An 18,668-nucleotide genomic window follows, 5' to 3' on the forward strand; every position below is an offset into this window, starting at 1 on the left:
ATGGGAATTGCATCTTATGGAAAACCTAATGGAACAGCTTTTCAAAATAATTGGAGATAACTAGATGAAGAGATGTTAACTTATTATTAAAATTACTGTACAAATATTTTCTATGTAAATGGATTGCCTATACTTATGGCACATTATCTCTACAAACAACCAAACAAAAAAACACCCTCCCAAAGCTATCAAAACAGTTCAGCCAACATTACTGCAGTCCCTAATTCCTCAAAGTTTCAAAAGTGAATGAGTCTGCCTTTATTTTGAAATATAATTATGACATTATAATCGGTTTGAGTTTTAGAACTACTACTACTAAACTTCATGTTTATTTTTTGAAAGCCTTATGTAAGAAAACCTAATGAATACACAGCTCTGCAGAACAGATGCAAACACATGAAGTGAATATAAACTTTAAGTAATTTTAAGGCTTTTTCATGATTTTCAAAAGACAGAAATGGCAACTGGTAACTGTTACATTTTATTATGCTAACATATTATGCACATCTTTCATTGACCAAGACAAAATATTACAACATAAAATTGTTTAAATACGCTCCATTGAGGAACTATCCGCAAACAGTAACTGCAAATACTAGACTCACTTCTATAGCTTCCAGTAAGCAGTTTGATTTAATGTTTCAGGAAAGCAGAGTAGAAAGAGCCTTCTAAGCACATCAGAAATACAAAAAAAAAAAAAAAAAAAAAACCATTTTCTAATTGACTTCCTGTACTAACACAGTTAAATTCTACATCAAGTTACATACCGAGGTTCTTTTCTAGCCATTGATGTCCTTCTATTAGCTGGTCAATTAAAGCAAAATAATGAGGAGAGGCTTCATCAGGCATGACCCATCCTCCTGTTACTATTTCAAACTGTCCATCTTTTAGTAACCTAAAAAATACATAAGCTGTGTTCAGCATCTTGCATATGAAAAATACTCCTAAAAATCAATTTCTGAATACCCAATAGGCATTTTCAGAGACACAGTGCGAAAATCTCAATCACTTGTGCTACTTTCATCACTGGACTACATTTCTTTAATCAAACAGGGAAAGACTGAAGAGATGAACAGTGACATTTTTAATGCCTCTATGCAACGCAAACTACGAGCTCTACTGCATGTGCCATAATATTTGATTTTTTTTTTTAATCAGAAAGAAAGCTATTTCCTGCACAGATTACAAAAACAAGCGTATGTGCCACAGTACTGAAGGCCAGCTGAGCAAGGTGACTAGACACTGCAAGTTTCAAGCACTACTAGTATCTCCCATCTCTGATCTACAATTTTTATCGTTTTAGTGAGCCGGCAGAGCTTTGAAGTTTATTGTATCTATAAAGCCTTTGTATCATCTCACTCATTAAAATGCTTTCTTGAAAAAGACGACAGGATAATCTAGGTTCTCTAGTAAGATGCCAGTGAACATAATGCTTCCAGCATCAAGTGGTCCCTACAGTTAAATACGTAATTCCAGCACTTATACATCAGCATACAAATGTTTAATGAATTCAAGAAATACAGTAAACTTATCAAAGTTTAGTCACATTACAGATAATACCCATGAGAGTAATGAACAACATAACAGCAAAAATAATCTCTAGTGCAGCTTCACTCAAGTCTTACAGCAGTTTAACCACTACCTGATTCCTCTGAAGAAAGCATACAGTTCCCTAGTGACTATCATTTACTGTTTGTTGTGTTCCAAGAGACCTTTTTAGCCATAAAAAAAACCAGCTGTGCTATAACACTCATGCATTGTACATACATTTTTAAAAAACAGTTTTCTACGTCATACCTAAGATTTCCAGCATTACCTAACCTCTGTAGTCATTAGGCTCTCACAGTCTGAATGTGTACTACAACCCATGCATCTTAAAGAGCACAAAAAGCAGGGCATCACAATCACAGAGGTACCACCACAGCCCAGCAAAAAAAAAATCCCCAGCTTTTTGAAAACCTCAAACTAGATCCTTACTTCAAGTTTAACCAACCAGCATGCTTTCTTGTCTCAATGTCTAAGCAAGCCTTCTACTTCTGTATTATATTTTCACTTGTGATTTTAGAAAGAATTAAGAGCAAGGGTGTAAAATAAGTACTGGTTCACAATTTAAGCAGTGGCAAGCTTATAAAAAAACCCACATATTTAAAAACAAAAATCTCATAATTCTGTTATAACGGAAGAAAAAAAATGCCAAATGGAAATATTTAATATGAAAGTTTTACTCCATTACCAACACTTAAACATGAGTTCAAATAAAGTTTATAATCACAACTCCATTACAATTTGAATGACATCTTCACAGTTGTACATGGAAACTCTCAGTAATTTTTTTTTTTCCAGCAACTCAGGAATTTGGCTTCACTTCTCTGAATGGAATTTCATTTTGTAACTGGAAAAAAGTGAATCCAAAAAATCAGAATTTGAGTAGTGAACTGTCCTAGCAATTCTGCATTGCAACAAGTGAAACCTCTACAGTGTCTCAGAACATGCCACATGGAAGATAATAAATAGTTCAGTATTCAAACCTTTTAACGGCATCCCTTTTTTGGCTATCTATTCCTTCCCACCATTTTGAAAAGTAAGAAATCTCAGACCACATAAATTTCCTTCGGTTGTCTTCTTGCAATTTTATGACCATATTATTTAAGATATGCTGTGTCTGATCTCTGAAGTAATCATCAAAAGTCTTCAGCCAACCTAAGAAAAAGAAAGTAAGAAACTTAAGTATCTTTCAACAGTCTTAGCCTGTCTTCTTCCTATTCCTGAGATAAAGTTAAGTGACTCATTTCTTAACAAACTGAACTTTACATCCTGGGGACAGTTCAAAGTGCTAAACTCTCAAGGAGCTTCTTTTTACAAAGCTTAGATGTTCTATTTCCTAAATGTATGAATATATGGATTCTTAGGCATTCTACTTGGATCAACAGAATACAGAGATTTTAAAAATTGCTGGGGTTGGTTTTTTTTTTGTTTTGGTCATTGTTTCTTTTTGGGTTTTGTTGTTTGTTTTTTAGTTGAAAAAAATATACATATCTGCAAATTAACCTTCCCTGATAACTTCCACTAGATTTCACCGTCTCTCACATCAGGAAGAACAGACAGTCTTCTCATCCCAAGCCCTATTCCCAACACACACAAACACAGAGCACCTCCTAAACCTTCCCTCAATGTCCTACCTTTTTTCAAGTCATAAAGCACCCCGTCACCCTACTGTCTGAAACTTTTAAAGGTAAAGTTATCAGATGTCATTCAACTTGTCATTCAACTTTTCTGCTTCAGCTTTGTACAAACCTGTTCTTGTATTTTTTGGTGGGTCAGACAACAATCTACATAACATGTGTTACACACATGTCAAGAAAACTAGTAAGTCACCTGAAACCATATACAGATCTGGCCAACAGAAAACAAAGCTGAAACTCCACGGTGTTTTAACAGCATCAAACTTTTATGCTTAAGTTTTCTTTACCTTAGCACTGCAATTAACTTTATAGTGCTATACAGATTTCCTCCTGAGAAATGGAGACTGTCTTAGATAATAAGAAGGGGTTAATTTGAGTGCTACTACAGTAAAGTTACCAGTGCTATAGATAATCAATGAAATGTTAAAAGTAGTATATAGACCTGACATACATGCACATGCACTTCCACTGTTATTTTTACTTAGGTAGAAACTGGAGGGGGACAGGCAGTGGTGTGGAGGCAAGATCTATTTTAGTCTATTTCAATTCCACTCAAGTGCAGGTTGTACTAGGTCTTTAACGACCACATTCAGCAATAAAATACTCTGATCTGGTAATAAAATACTCTGATCTGGTACACACACATATATTATAAAGCTCACAAGTCTCAAATCTTAAATAATTTGATGAGAAAGCATTACCAAAATCATTGCTGCCAACACAGTAATAAATGATAGAGGTGTCTTTCGACCCCTGGGGTCATATCTAAACATCATCTTTTAAGTCCAGTTGTGCTGGTTGACAGCATCATTGTCCCTGAGCTCAGTTCTCCCCTCTGGAGTTCAGCTGCCTAATCCACTTCAGGCAGTCACATGAAACTGCATATGAGAGGTAACATAAGAGCTTTGCCAGCACAGCAGGTTATACCATTGCTCATTAATCTGCTCCAGAAAGAAATGCCATTTGCAGTGGCTATAACATCACACAACACAGCTATTTGTAAATTGAACATCTTTCCATACCTTGAGATTAATCTGCATCGGTAAGCGTTCCCCCACATCAGACATGCTATTGAAGTGCTCAAATCTTAACAGCCAGCAACTGAACAATAATTATACCTGCCACTGATCAACAGCGTGAAGGAGACCCATTCTCATACCTAATTTCCCAATAACAGGCAAATATATTTCCTCCTGAAGGGTGAGGCATAGAGACCTTAAGTTTGTAGGTCCTGGTTAAATTCATATGGAAGCAGTTAACCCAGATTTAGCAGAATTTAACAACACAAAGTGTTTTGGAGCATCAGCACATACATCATCCCTCAAAACAGAACACGGAACTTTAAACCTCATCCGTTCCTACAGCTACTGTTTCAAGGCAGTTTCTTTGCTTTTGAGCTATGGATTCTTACTAGTATAACTGGTTACATGAAAAGTTAAAAGAGAGAGCAGCCTCAGATGAGATAAAAATAAAACATAAGGAGAATTTAAAGCTTCTGCAGCTAATATAGTTATATCTTAACTGATCCTGTATGTTGGTAAATATTTTTCACATATATTGTTACACTATAGGTTCACTATGCCTTAAGCTTTTTTGCCAGAAGACATTTCCTTTTCACCATGTCCTTTAATCCTCTGGAGGAAAGAAGTAACAATTAGCTATACAACAGACTTCAGATCTCTGTTAGAGATAAATTTTCCTTCTTTCGAGTGTTTATTAATATGCAGTTTCATACTGCAGAAAAATCCACAGACATGTCCTTACCAAAGCAGTATCAAGTGAGGAGATTTCTGAGATAACACTTTTTGTAACACCAACCAATAACCAGCCTCACACAAGCACCTCTGGAGATGGAACAGTCTACATTTACCAGGACTGTATCTCAGTTGCACTCTATTTGATACCAACTGAAGAGTCTGAACAAGCTTGAAGATATGCAGATTTCTTATGTTATCGCTGCTGGTGGAAGGACAGACCTAATTTTGTAGTAAAGACATGAAACATTTAGATATCAAGGAGGAAGACTTTAGGAACCAAAACTAGACACCAGTAACAAATTCAGCTGTCAAAGGTGAAATAACACCACCATTAATACTTTGGGCAAGTTCTTGGAAATAACCTAAGCAAGAAAAAAGTTGCAACAGAAAGATGAGAGACAGCTCTTGTAACTTCAGATTTCTTCAAATCTTATTATTGAAGGTGCAGCCACAGAGAGCTCTTTCAGCGAACCGGAAGAACAAGCACCTTGCTATAGATTTAACAACTGACTCCTTCAAGATAGGTATCTGAGTACTAGTAAAAATCCATCTCTGAAGCTAAGTTCATTATGGCCCACAACCCTATGTTTGGAAAAGGCCCAGAACAGTGCTGGAAAGGGCAAAATAGAATCAAGTGAACCAACAGACAGCATTCAGATGTAAAATTAAGCAACAGACAGACACATTGCAAACACACTTCCTGGGCAAGTAGAATATTCTTACTGGGAAAGTACAGGAAATTCTATGATTTATAACACAAAGTTAAATGGGAAAAGGTTGGTGAGGTTACCTGTTGTTGTAAAGCAGTATCTATGCTTCATTTGTCTTAGGAGTTTAATAATTCTGATTACTCAGAACTTTTATTGCAGAGGGTGGTAGGGTGGTGGGGTTTGGCCATTTGGTTTTTTTTCAGGGGAGAAAGGTTTTTTCAGGGGTTTTTCATTTGGGGCTACTATTTTTCGCTTCTTTTGTGGTTGGGGGTGTTTGGGGATTTTATTTGTTTGTTTGGGGGTCGTATTTGTTTACGGAGTTTGGGGTGGGATTTTTATTGTTTGGCTGCGTTTTTTTAAGCACTGACCAAGAACTCAAAGTGGTAGAAAAATGCTATAGAGAGGATGTCAGCAGAAAGACGGGAGAGAGGTAAACTTCATACCTCTTTCTAATCAGAACCAAGAGAATTATAAGACCTGTACATTCTTTAGGATGGTTTCAGATTAGTAAAATTACTGTACAGAGTACAGAGTACTTATTTCTAGGAAAGTTTTCAGGAGAAAAACCAGACAGTAAATAAATGAACAGGTTTAAAGACAGTTCTAAAAAAGGCAGATCAAAGTTTGTAGTCTGATTTTTTTCCTCCAAGTATTATTACTATGTTTATATTTTGTGGCTTTAACTGTCACAACTGGACAATACAGTCAATTCGCATTCCAGAGATAGTTTTCTTCAAGGACTTTAGATAAATGGAGTAAATCACTTATGTTCAAACTACCGTATCTTACTTCACTCAGAGCCACAGTACTTCAAAGAACAAATTAAATTGTTAGTGAGATACACAGCAGTAAAGTTTAAAGTCACTCAAATTGTGGTTTTCCACAGTAACAAGCAGCTTCACTAGCTTCTCCTGGTCAGTGTACTATAAACGAGTATACTATAGTAGCATGATTCACTGCTTTTTGGTATATTTTACAGTCATTTCAAAATAAAGTGACACTTCTCCATTTTATTTATTACACAGTGAACTAGGAGGAAAAAAGCAAATTATGTAAGCAAACCTAGATTTCAGTTTAAATTCAGACCTCATATTATCTTACTGTATGTTGGGGGCAGAGGCATGTACAAAACAGGAAAGAAAGCATTTCAGACAAAACCCTCCCGTCTTCCAAAAAGCACATCTCTTTAGCACAGGCTGAGGGTTAAATATCAATGACAGTCCAAAAAGTTAAAATATGAACAGACCATATTTAATGTACCATGCTGGGTTACCAGCAGGATGAACAATGAAAATCCGTACTACCTTCCAATATCAATACTGAAGTTCTACTCCAGTTAATAAATAAGTACATGTACAACTTCTATCATAGCAGCTGTCACTTGAAGTCAATGGCACTTTAATTCTAATCTACTTAACTGCCTTGCTAGACTTAAATCTAACATATTACATAGCATACTTTAAAAAAACCTCCAAAATCTTAACAGAAATGGCAACATATTTTTATTCAAAAGCCTTCAGATACCCAAATCAGTACAGTTAAAATATTACCTGGGTCATTATGTGAGTGAGGCACAACAAAAACTTGAAGTGGTTCACTGTCCCATTCATTTTCATTGTATGTGATATCGAATCCTTGTTTCCACACACCACCATCTGGATTATCGAAAGGAAGAATGTCGTAGACATCCAACATCTAACAAAAATTAAAAAAGAGTGAAAAGAATGTAAAACACAAATTCACAAAACCAGTTCCGCTATTACAAACTGAAGTTGCTTTCACTAAAATGGATCAGGTTGTTCATTGCACAGGGAAAAAGTGTCAAATGAATAGAAAACTGTCGAATGAGAGCACATTTCAAGTCACAACTATGACACCTAAGACACAGCTGGCAGGAAGAGAAGCATTTGGTAAGCCCTGTTCTTAGAATACTAAACTGATTAGATAAATGCTAGGAATAAAAGCTTTAAGCAACAAAAATTATGACAGGTCACAATGGCACTGGGGCAGGAGAGTAAGGAGAGAATTATACAGAATAGCACAGTACACTAAATAAGGGAGCGAGAATGAAGTGGGCATGCTAAGCAAGCAGTAAGAAGAGATAACAGCATGACAGAGATCAAGGCAAAAGTCAAATTCACAAAAGGAAACTGAAAGAAATGTTCAGAACTACAGCCAATTAATATAACAAAGCTCCTTATATATTTACTGTTGAACCAGTACACTAATTATACAATGAGGACATATTTCATTTGTCAATGCAAGTAAGAAGTTCAGACGTAACTTTACAGTTACTTTAACAAGTTCCTATGAAATTCATATACCACCAGATAGCTGCAAAGGCAATCTTCTCATGTGAGTTCAGATCAAAGTTTACATACCCACTTTTTTTTCTCTTTTTTTTCCTTTTTTTTTTAGTTCTTTTTTTGTAATACTCTGGTCTGCTTTTAGGAAAGAAGGCAAACTTTATGAACATGAACTATTATCTGGACAAGCCTTTTACTGGCACTACAGTTTGAAGAACTTACTTAAACTAAACTTCAGTGTAGTTCTAAATCCATGTCACAATACAACTGCACACCTGACAAACCTTCAACTTGCATTTCATCTTCACAGAAATAGCCTATAGGAGTCATTTACTACATGAACACCACAAGAGCTAAAATCTTCTAGCTGGGTTCTGTCTTGATAGCAAACTTCAGAAAAAATACAGACATCTGAAACAAATACATGACTCAAGAAGTAAAAGCCTTGTGATGGGTTGTCCTTGACTGGCTACAAAACCCCCAGTCAGTTGCTTTCTCTTCCTCAGCAGGACAGGGGGAGAAATAAAACTAAAAGCTCATGGATCAAGACAAAGAAAGGAAGATCGCTTACCAAGTACCATCGCAGACATAAAAGACCCACATCTGAGAACATTAATTTATTGTCAATTAAACCACAGTTGGATAGTGAGAAACAAAGACAAAACTAAAACAACTTTTCCCCATCCCTTTGCTAGGCCAGTTCAACTTCACTCCTTTGTTCCCAACTTCTCTATGTACCCCTACCCCAAATGGTGCAGGGGTACAGGGGTTGTGGTCTGTCCATAATGTTTCCTTGTCCATCACTCCATTTACACCCACAAAAAAAAAAAAAAAAAAAAAAATCCCACACCAAAATCAAAATTACATTAACACTGAAAAAGGGGAAATTTTACACAAACAATATAACTGCACCTCTTCTCCTTTCACCTCATTTCAACAACAAAAGAATCCCCACATTATTTAACTCTGACAATGTCCACTCCATGTTTTGCCCACTACCACTCTCAATTACTGTCCTGATCTCATTCCCTAAGCCTGAGATGAGATGCCATAAAGGACCACAGTGGGTTGACCCTGGCTGGGTTGGCATCTCGCAACCAAGCAAGATCAATCCATGAGAGGCCTTCATCTTAAAGACAGAAATAGGATTCAGTCATGTTACATGAGAATGCAAGCCGCTGTAATCCAAGAAATAGTACAGCCTCAGTCGGGCCTACAATGTCCATACAGTAGATACCTATGGCCTGTAAAAGATCTTCTTACTGCAGCACTTCTTCACCACAATTGCTTCCATCTTTGGACAATAATGCTGAATAGAAAATACAAATACTTGAAGATATATGCATTCAGTATACCCAGCTTGAAGGTACCAAGCAAGAGTTACACTGAAATCAGCCTAATACCATGTTTTCCTGCTTTCTTAAAATTTTATTTTGAGGAACTGTATTTTTTCTGTGAAATGCAACCTTCTGAAGAAAATTAAGTGCATACTCTGTAAATTTGGCAGCTACCAATGACTGACCTTAAGACTGATAAACTCTTTTGACATTTCAACTATTAACACATCTGTTTAAGAATCAACAATTCATGGAATTACCTATGAGTTTTTCTTATGGATGGAGCCTGAATTTCACAAGCAAGTTTCTGCAGTCTGCAAGGTATTAATTTTTACAGTCCATAACATACTATTTTTTCTCAAACATCTATTACCTTACAGTTATCTCAAACCATGCTCCCATGTTTGTGAGCTCAAGAGCTGGAAACTGCAATTCAGGAAAAATCTTCGAATCTTAATCAAGAGTTGTCTGAAATAACTGGCTCAATGACCTAAGCCATCATCTAGAGAGGTTTTCTATCTGCCAGGTGCCTGGATCCAGGATATTGTAAAGCAACTATCAAAGCTTGTTCAACTCACTGACTACTATCCCTTGTTGTTCTTCCAATGATGCTTCCAGGGGCAACCCAAAGTTGAAAGTGACTACAGAGCTCTGGGGATAGTGATCAAGGTCATGGAAGCCTACGTGCTGTCCTCTTCAATCCCATCAGTGAGGGGCAGGGGGTATGAGAGGAGGATATTGATAGCTAAAGTCAATAATTGGCCTTGGAACTGATGTTGCCAACAAGTTCTATGACCATGCACCAGTGTCTTCTTAGGAGAGATGGGATCCAACTCACTAAGTGGGGCAAAGGTATCAGGCCAAGATGGCTCACCTGTTAAGAAGAGCTTTTAGCTAGAAATAAAGGGAGGAGAAGAGAATTATCAGCAGCCCTTTGACAAAGTGATGGACAGGCATCATGTGACATCAAAGGATCAAAACAATAGTAATAAAAAAAAAATAAAAATCAACAAAACAGGGCTTATTCAGGGTCACATACATCATTCGCATTTAAGCAAGGAAGTGCCAACAAGGCACAATTACAGAGAAGTCACCCAAACCCCTTCTGGGAATCTGTGTCTCTCTAAAGAACACTAATGCACATATTCTGAGGAATAAACATGATGAGCTAGAGATCTGTGTGCAGCTGAAAGCCTATGATCTTGTCAGTACCATGAAGACATGATGGGATAACTCTCATGACTGTACAGTTGCAATAGAGGGATACAAGGTCTCAAGGAAATACAGGCCAGAAGACAAGGAGGGAGCACTGGCCTTTATGCAGAACAGCAGCTAGTGTGCATGGAGCTCTGCCTGTGGATTTGAAGGGAGAAAGGGATAAAACCAATCTTCCTAGAGGTAAGCAGAGAGCAGCATGCCAATATTTGATTAAGGGTGTACTGACAAGGTCCTTCAGTCTGCCATCTCAATGGAATTAGGGGATGTAGATTCATGCAGCAGCAAAGAGTTATTCATGTGTTAGAAACCATGGAAGCATCTAAGAATGGTCATACGGGAATAAGGGGCTCTGTCGCAGATTATCTTTAGTTTTACTGAGTATTTCTATATTTTGTGTTTGATTGTGTCCTGGGTTCAGCAGTAGCAGTCATTTTTCTCCTTCTTAGTAGCTGGTGCAGTGCTGTGGTTTTGACTTTCAGCATGGGAACAACGCTGGTAACACCGATGTTTTTAGTTGTTGCTCACTAATGTTTACTCTGACCAAGTTCTTCCTGAGTCTCATGCTCTACCAGGGAGGAGGGGAAGTCGGGAGGAAGCAGACACAGGACACCTGACCCAAACTAGCCAAAGACGTATTCCATACCACAGCACGTCATGTCCAGTATATAAACTGAGGGTAGTTACCCGGAAGGGCTAGATCGCTGCTCAGGTCGGGCTGGGTATCGGTCAGCAGGTGGTGAGCGATTGAATTCTCTTCCCTTGTTATTTCCCTTATCATTATTATTAATGGTGCTTTTGTGTTATACCTTAGTTATGGACTGTTCTTATCTCAACCTATGGGAGTTAGATTCTTTCAATTCTCCTCCCCACCCATCCAGGAACAGGGGGAGGAAGAAGTGGGGGGAGTGAGTGAGTGGCTGCGTGGTTCTGAGTTACAGGCTGGGCTTAAACCATGACAGATTGTGAAACAGTTATCTATAGGAACATTTTGATTTAAAAAGTTAGCCTCTATGTTAGCACAGGTTGCTGTGTTACTTGAAATTAGACGCTGTGTTGCCTGAACTCCCTGTTCCCTGTGACATGCCAGCCTTAGTCCTTACTCTCTAGAGCACAACCAAAGCACCTAGGATCTATTGTATATAGGATGAGTTATTTGACAACCTGGCAAGGTAGAAATCTAGCCGGCCAACTTGGCAACAAAACCTACTTTTAATGTGACCTGCAGTAAACTGCCTTCATTATAAAAGACACACTCATAGACCGAGAAGACCCTTCCCCCACACAAGCATAGTAGCAGAAGAGAATGACACTGCAGGTATTATAATTTTATGTAAATCATTAACCAATCATTGTAACTGGGAGTGTACTATCTTGTAACCTTTGCATATAAATGTAATGATGAAATTGGCATTGGGTGTGCCTGATTTGTGGAAATTCCACCTGGCATCCAGCGCTGCAATAAGGAAGTGCCTGCTTCTTAATACTATGTTGGTGTTAAGGAGTTTTTTTCTCCCAACTTTTGGTGACAGTTTTCCTCAAAAAGGGGATAGGATCAACAGCCCAACTGAAGTGCATCTACACCAGTAACATGGCAGCATAAGCAACAAACCAGAGGAGGAGTTGGAAGCAATTGTGCAGCTGGAAAACTATGATGCAACTGTGTCCTGGGTTTAGCAGTAGCAGTCATTTTTTCTCCTTCGTAGTAGCTGGTGCAGCGCTGTGGGTTTTGACTTTCGGCCTGGGAACAGAGCTGATAACACCGATGTTTGGTCTGACCAAGGACTTTGTGAGTCTCATGCTCTGTCAGGGAGGAGGGGAAGGCGGGAGGAAGCAGGGACAGGACACCTGACCCAAACTAGCCAAAGAGGTATTCCATACCACAGCACATCACGCCCGGGATGTAACTGGGAGTTACCCAGAAGGGCTAGTTCACTGCTGGGTCGGGCTAGGTATCAGTATTGGTTGGCGGGTGGTATTGTATTCTCTTCCCTTGTTATTTCCTTTGGCATTATTATTATTGGTGGTAGCAGTAGTGATTTCAGTTATACCTTTATACAGTTATACAGTTTAGTAACTGTTCTTATCTGAACCTGTGGGAGTTACATTCTTTTGATCCTCCTTCCTATCCCTCTGGGAGTGGGAGGAGGAAGGGGGGGAGTGAGTGTGAGTGCTGCGTGGTTGGGTTTAAACCACGACAAACTGCACCCATAGAAACATGGTGAGAAGACTCACACAACTGGAATGCTGCAACAGATGGCTATGAACTCTTCAGAAGGGATCAGCAAGGAAGGAGAGGCAATGGGGTAGCCTTCTATGTTGGAGACTGCTCTTACTGTCTAAAGCTTGACAATGGTGATAAAAAGGTTGAGTGTTCATGGGTAAGAGTCATGGGAAAGGTCAACAAGGCAGATATCATGGTGGGAGTCTTAAAGACGACCCAACCATGATGAAGAGGCAGACAAAATATTCTGTAAGCAGCTGGGAGAAGTCTCACAATCATTAGCTCTTGTTCTCACAGAAGACTTCACCTTACCAGATATCTGCTGGGCATACAATACCGGAGAGAGGAAACAGTCTAAGAGGTTCCTGGAACGTGTGGATGATAACATCCTTACATACCTGGTGAGTAAACCAATCAAGGGAGATGTCCCAGTGGACCTGTTGTTTTTAAACACAGAAGGACTTGTTGGTGATGTGATGGTTGGCAGCTGTCTTGGGCATAGCAATGCCGGTTTTCAACTCTTGGCAAAGGAGGGGGCTCAGCAGAACTGCTACCCTGGACTTCCAAAGGGCAGACCTTGGCCTGGTTAGGAGACTGGTTGACAGAGTCCCTTGGGAGGCAGCCCTGAAGGCCAAAGGAGTCCAGGAAGGATGGACATTCTTCAAGAAGGAAATCTTGGAGGTGCAAGAGCAGGTCATGCCCGTATGCTCAAAGATGAGCCAGCGGCAAAGGCCACTGACATGGCTGAACAGAGAGCTTTGGCTGCAACTCAAGAGAAACAGGAGGGTTTCTGACCTTTAGAAGAAGGACGGGCAACTCAGGAGGACTACAAGGATGTCATGAGGTTATGCAGGGAGAAAAATCAGAAGGGCCAAAGCCTGACTGGAACTTAATCTGGCTACTGGCAGACTGTGAAAGACAAAAACTATTTCTATAACTATATTAGCAAGGGGAGGTAATGACAATCTCCAAAGTTTTTTGGATGCAGAGGAAAACAGTGACAAAGGACGAGGAAGAGGCTGAGGTACTTAATGCTTCCTTTACCTCAGTCTTTACTGGCCTTCAGGAATCCCAGGCCCCCTGGAGAAAAGTCTGGAGCAAGGAAGATGTACCCTTGGTGGAAAAGGGCCAGGTTAGGGAATACTTAAACTGCACATTATGTATGTGCAGGGCCATGAGCCCTGATGGGATGCACCCACAAGTACTGAGGGAGCTGGCAGATGTCACTTCAAGGCCACTCTGAAGAATCTCAGAACAATCACAGTATTTAGGTAAATTGCCCAAGGACTGGAGGAAAGCAATGACATTTCTATCTTCAAGAATGGCAAGAAGGAGGAAGACTCAGGGAACTACACCTGGTCAGCTTCACCTTCATCCCTAGGAAAGTGAAGGAGCAGCTTACCCTGGAAACCAATCCCATGCACATGAAGGACAAGAAAGTCATCAGGAGTAGTCACCACGGATTCAGCAAGGACATGTCATGCTTGACTAACTTGAGAAACTTCTACAATTAAATGATTGGCCTGGCAGATGAATGGAGAGCAATGGATATCATCTACCATAACTTCTGTAAAGCCTTCAGCACTGAGCAGACAATGAGATGGACCAAAAACAGCTGAAGAGCCAGACCCAGAGGATGGTGATCAGTGGCATGAAGTTTAGGTGGAGGCTAGTAACCAGTGGTGTGCTTAGGGTTCGCTACTGTCTAACATCTTCATTAATGATCTGGAAGATTGGCAGAGTGCACTGTCAGCAAGTCTGCAGATGACACCAAACTGGGAGGAGAGGCTGATACACCAGAGGGTTGTACTGTCATCCAGAGGGACCTGGACAGGCTGGAGAAAAGGGTCCAGAGGAACATCATGCAGTTCACCAAGGCAAAAAGTACTGCAGGTAGGGAAGAACAGCCCCACGCACCAGGACATGCTGGGGGCTGCCCAGCTGGGAAGCAGTTTGACAGAACAGGACCTCAGAATCCTGATGGACACCAAATTGAACATGATAACACACACAATGTGCCCTTGCAGCAAAAAAAGCCAGTGGCATCCTGAGTTAAGTACAAGTATTTTCCAGTATTTTTCCTTTAATTTCTAAGGATAAAACACTTATAAGCAAGGACTTCATACAAACAGTAGACAAACAGAAATTCAAAAAGGGTGCTGCCTGTCTTAATTGTGGCTGCTTCAGAAGACAGTCATGTTGTTACAAAGCCGTACAATTAAAACATTTGAAAACTTATCAGTGGTCTTTTTCTCTATATGGGATCATTCTTTCTCTATACCAAGGGACTCAAACTGCTGAAGTAATGCAGCTCTTGGGCAAACATCACAATATTTACCCCAGTGAAACCTAAGCCCCTGCAGAGGAAAAATAAAAGCATAGCTTGTGCCTCATCAGGCCACCTTTTTAAAGAGTGATTCATGCCTTATTTTAACAGGAGCAACATTACTAAGAACAATGTTAGATGCTTCAGTATTTGAAAGGGACAAGAGAAGAGATATCTCACCACATTGGTTAAAAGACCTTTCATGTCAGCACGATGGCTGTTGAGAATTCTATCTTCTTTGAGCACAAATTCCAATTACTTCTTGAACCACTGACCTAGAAAAGTGTCAGGTCATAACCATATCTAATTCCGAGTTCTTCATTTTGTTGGTTTTATTACCTAGCTCGACATTCATCTTTTGAAAAACGTACACATTAGTCTTCTATTTAATTTTAATTATATCAATTCTCAATTCAGCGTTATTTTTAGCAGCCAGCTCTATCACAATTTCCTAACTACTTACAAACACTACCAGTAAAGGTGGTGTTTTCTTGATGAGAGACATCCTTTAGCTATCTTATTAAGTATCTTTTGGGTCTCATATTATTAATAACTTGTTTTGTCCAGTTTATGGAAAAAAATAAAAAAAAATCTCTGAGTAACAAGTCCTGGTAATATTTCTGACTATAAAGACTACATGAACTCCTGTAATTTATTCCGTAAAGCCTCTTAAAAATCTCTAAAGTGATTTTTATCCGTACACTATGTCTCAGCTATACACTATGTCTCAATTCTTACTTCTTTCTAGTCTCATTTCATACTCATACACCCACTTAAAAGACAAACATAGGAAAAGTAAAGTCCATATCTGTGGGTTTAAGTTAACATTTATGAACACCACATAATTAACATTTATGCGCTGGTTTAGAATTTAAAATGTAACTTTAAAAAACAATGCTCTGAATAACCTATTCAATTTCTTTGTCTCCAAAAAAAAAAAAAAAAAAAAAAAAACAACTAGATGAAAATGTATTCTGCAAGCCCAGGTAATTTATCAGGCTTGGCAAAGTATTAAATAGTAAAACTGTCTTCAAATATAATAATTTAGATCAGCTTGGTAATGTGGTATTACAGGAATTCCGCTGAAGTCAACATCTTAGATTCCATAACTGAAATGCAGGCCAGACTTGAGGGATGAGAAACTGTATACAGAAGCAGTATTAACGTGATTTAATGATGATGGTGGATAACCTTCTGAGTACAAGGTACTGATGCAATGACATGAAAAGCATTAGACAAGCCCACCTTCCCTCCCTATAGCAAGGCAATGAAAGAAAGTGTGATTAGGGGAACAGCATTAAGAATATTCCCTGCTACATTTGTTACCTTTAGGCACATACATATACTCTTAAGAAAATTGTCCAAAAGCAGTTTAGCTACTACCGCCTACCATTAGGTAGCTAAGTGTATGTTCTGACATTCTGCAAATATGAAACTAAACATGAGAACAATTTAAGCAATCATGTTTTACTTTCCATTCATAATAGGTTAACATGCCCAAGAATTTAAGCCAACACATTTCCCCAAAATTCACAATTCACATTTACTCTTAACTTATTTCTAATGCACCTAGAAAAGCACATAATATGGTAGACTGTACAAACAATACCTGTTAACAATTCAGTAATTTGAAAACACGTAATCATAGTTTCACATGCTTTAACTTTCCAGCACAGAAGTCTTAATGTATATTAGCAACATGGACAAAAAAAGGCCTACTTTCTCTTAAGTAGAAGATCTGCTGGGGGGGGTCCCTATCCCTGAAGAGCTAAAGGCATTATGAATGATACATCAGAGGTTACAATTGTTCTAATGTGTGTACTTACTCAACCTGAGTCCACTGTCTTTCTCCTGCAACAGAAATACCTGCATTTCTAGAATGAGAAAGCTGGACTTCAATATCTAATCTTTGCTTTAGAGTATTATGAATATTTATAGTACTCCCACAAGACTCCCCAAAACAGTACAGATCACAAACTTCAGACCGTATTCTCAGTGCTCCTGAAACACTCCATTTAAAACTGTATAAGAGTCCATAAACTTGCAAGCATCACCAGAACGCAAAATAAATTCAACTTGAAGTGTTTGACTTTAAAATCTTCAACCTCTCCAGTTCATGCCAAGCAGTCAACATGGCATATGTTCCTCCTTTCTGACCAAAGTGCCTACGCAAACAGCAGACACACAAGAATGCTCAAATACAGAAATGGTGCTCAAAAGGGAACACAGCACCTGAGAGGTTTTTAAAAATTATTAGTTCTTGAACATTCTATAGCTCCCCATCAAGACGCATCTACACACGTATCTCTAGTAAAACCTATTTAAATCAAGGCCATCCACTATTTCCAGTTTATCTGTCATCAATTACAGAACAATTTGGGGAAACCGAAGGAGACTTTCAAATTGTTTCCAAAGAACTTCTGACAGTACTGGACAATAATCTGAGCATAATTTATCACTGCTTTGTTAGGAGTTTTTTTGCTGTGGATTTTGGGGGGTGTGTGTTTGTTTTTTGGGTGGTTTTTGGGTTTGGTTTTTTGTTTGTTTTTTTTTTTTTTAAGAACTCTTACACTTTCTGGAACATTGGGTCTTCATAATCACTGCTCAATTTCTAGACAGTTAAAAAAGTTAAAAAGGAACAGTTTCAAAACACCTGTTAAACACAACAGTCACCTGAACAATTATATTACGTCTTAGATTAGGAGCTCAGCACCAAGCTGTTACTGGTAATCAGACGTTTTCAGAATTAAAAAGTAATGACAGGGAGGACTTCAGCAGAAGCGGAGAGAAAGACATACCGCTTACCTGTACACCTGAACCATGCCTTCCACTTTTTGAAGCAAACAAACAATCCTCAGAATCAACTGCAAGCAAAACTGAAGCAGAAGGAAAGAGCTCAGAGACAGATCCTTGACTGAAGTTTATAGCGTCTGGATTTCTTTGCCCATCCTTTACAGATTCACTCAGATTGATCACAGAATCTCGTATGTTTGAAATAATCTCATTATTTTCTGCCAACAGGCGTTCTAAGTGATCTATTTTTTCTTGCAATATTGAAAGCTGTCCCTGTTAAAAAGAAAAAAAAAAAGTTTAATTATTTCCCAGACCAATTCATGACAGAACTAAAAGAACATAGTAAGATGATCACACAGAAAGACAAATCTTTATTCTTTATTTTATGTAAAGACAAACTAATCAAAAATTGAGCCAACATATGAAACCTCTTCCCTTCAGAGTACAGGAAAACAGTAAAAGTTGTATTTTCCACTATGAACTTGAAAATGCAGCATAATATTTAATCACTGATACACAGATAATCTTAAAAGGTCACACTGTTTCAAGTATCAATTATGCAAACTTCAACTTTTTTCATATGTTTCACAGATTTGCAAAAAACTGATCATTTATCATCACATCAAAAGATCAAAGAGAACGCCATTTTTTAGGAGGAATTCACATCATGATGGGATTAAGAGGATGGATAAATTTTATATTTTTTTCCTGTACATGTAGAATAGTATCTCAGTAAATACTGAGTTTCTTATTCTCAGTGAAATTCAGAGAGAAAATAACAAAAACACTTACTGGAGGTAAAATATGCCTTAACAGCC

General features: G+C 38.5%; 1 protein-coding gene across 13 annotated transcripts in view; it reads right to left on the reverse strand.

Annotated features, from left to right (window-relative positions):
• The window catches only part of MAN2A1 (mannosidase alpha class 2A member 1), a 116,984-nt gene that overhangs the window by 88,979 nt on the left and 9,337 nt on the right, over positions 1–18,668 (reverse strand). For 12 of the 13 annotated variants that reach the window (XR_013958704.1, XR_013958705.1, XR_013958706.1 and 9 more), the window contains exons 2-5: positions 17,863–18,123; positions 7,200–7,344; positions 2,529–2,700; positions 768–895 (exon numbers count right to left, since the gene is read on the reverse strand). Coding sequence is in view for 9 of the 13 variants with exons in the window: in XM_080637156.1 (XP_080493282.1) it covers positions 768–895; positions 2,529–2,700; positions 7,200–7,344; positions 17,863–18,123 (706 nt within the window). In the remaining 4 variants the exon portion in view is untranslated. Of the gene's footprint in view, positions 1–767; positions 896–2,528; positions 2,701–4,946; positions 5,096–7,199; positions 7,345–17,862; positions 18,124–18,668 lie in introns of those variants that run through there. The other variant, XM_080637160.1, reaches the window with a different exon arrangement.

The sequence above is a fragment of the Psittacula echo genome (genome assembly GCF_963264785.1).
Source record: "Psittacula echo genome assembly, chromosome: Z".
Classification (NCBI taxonomy): domain Eukaryota; kingdom Metazoa; phylum Chordata; class Aves; order Psittaciformes; family Psittacidae; genus Psittacula; species Psittacula echo.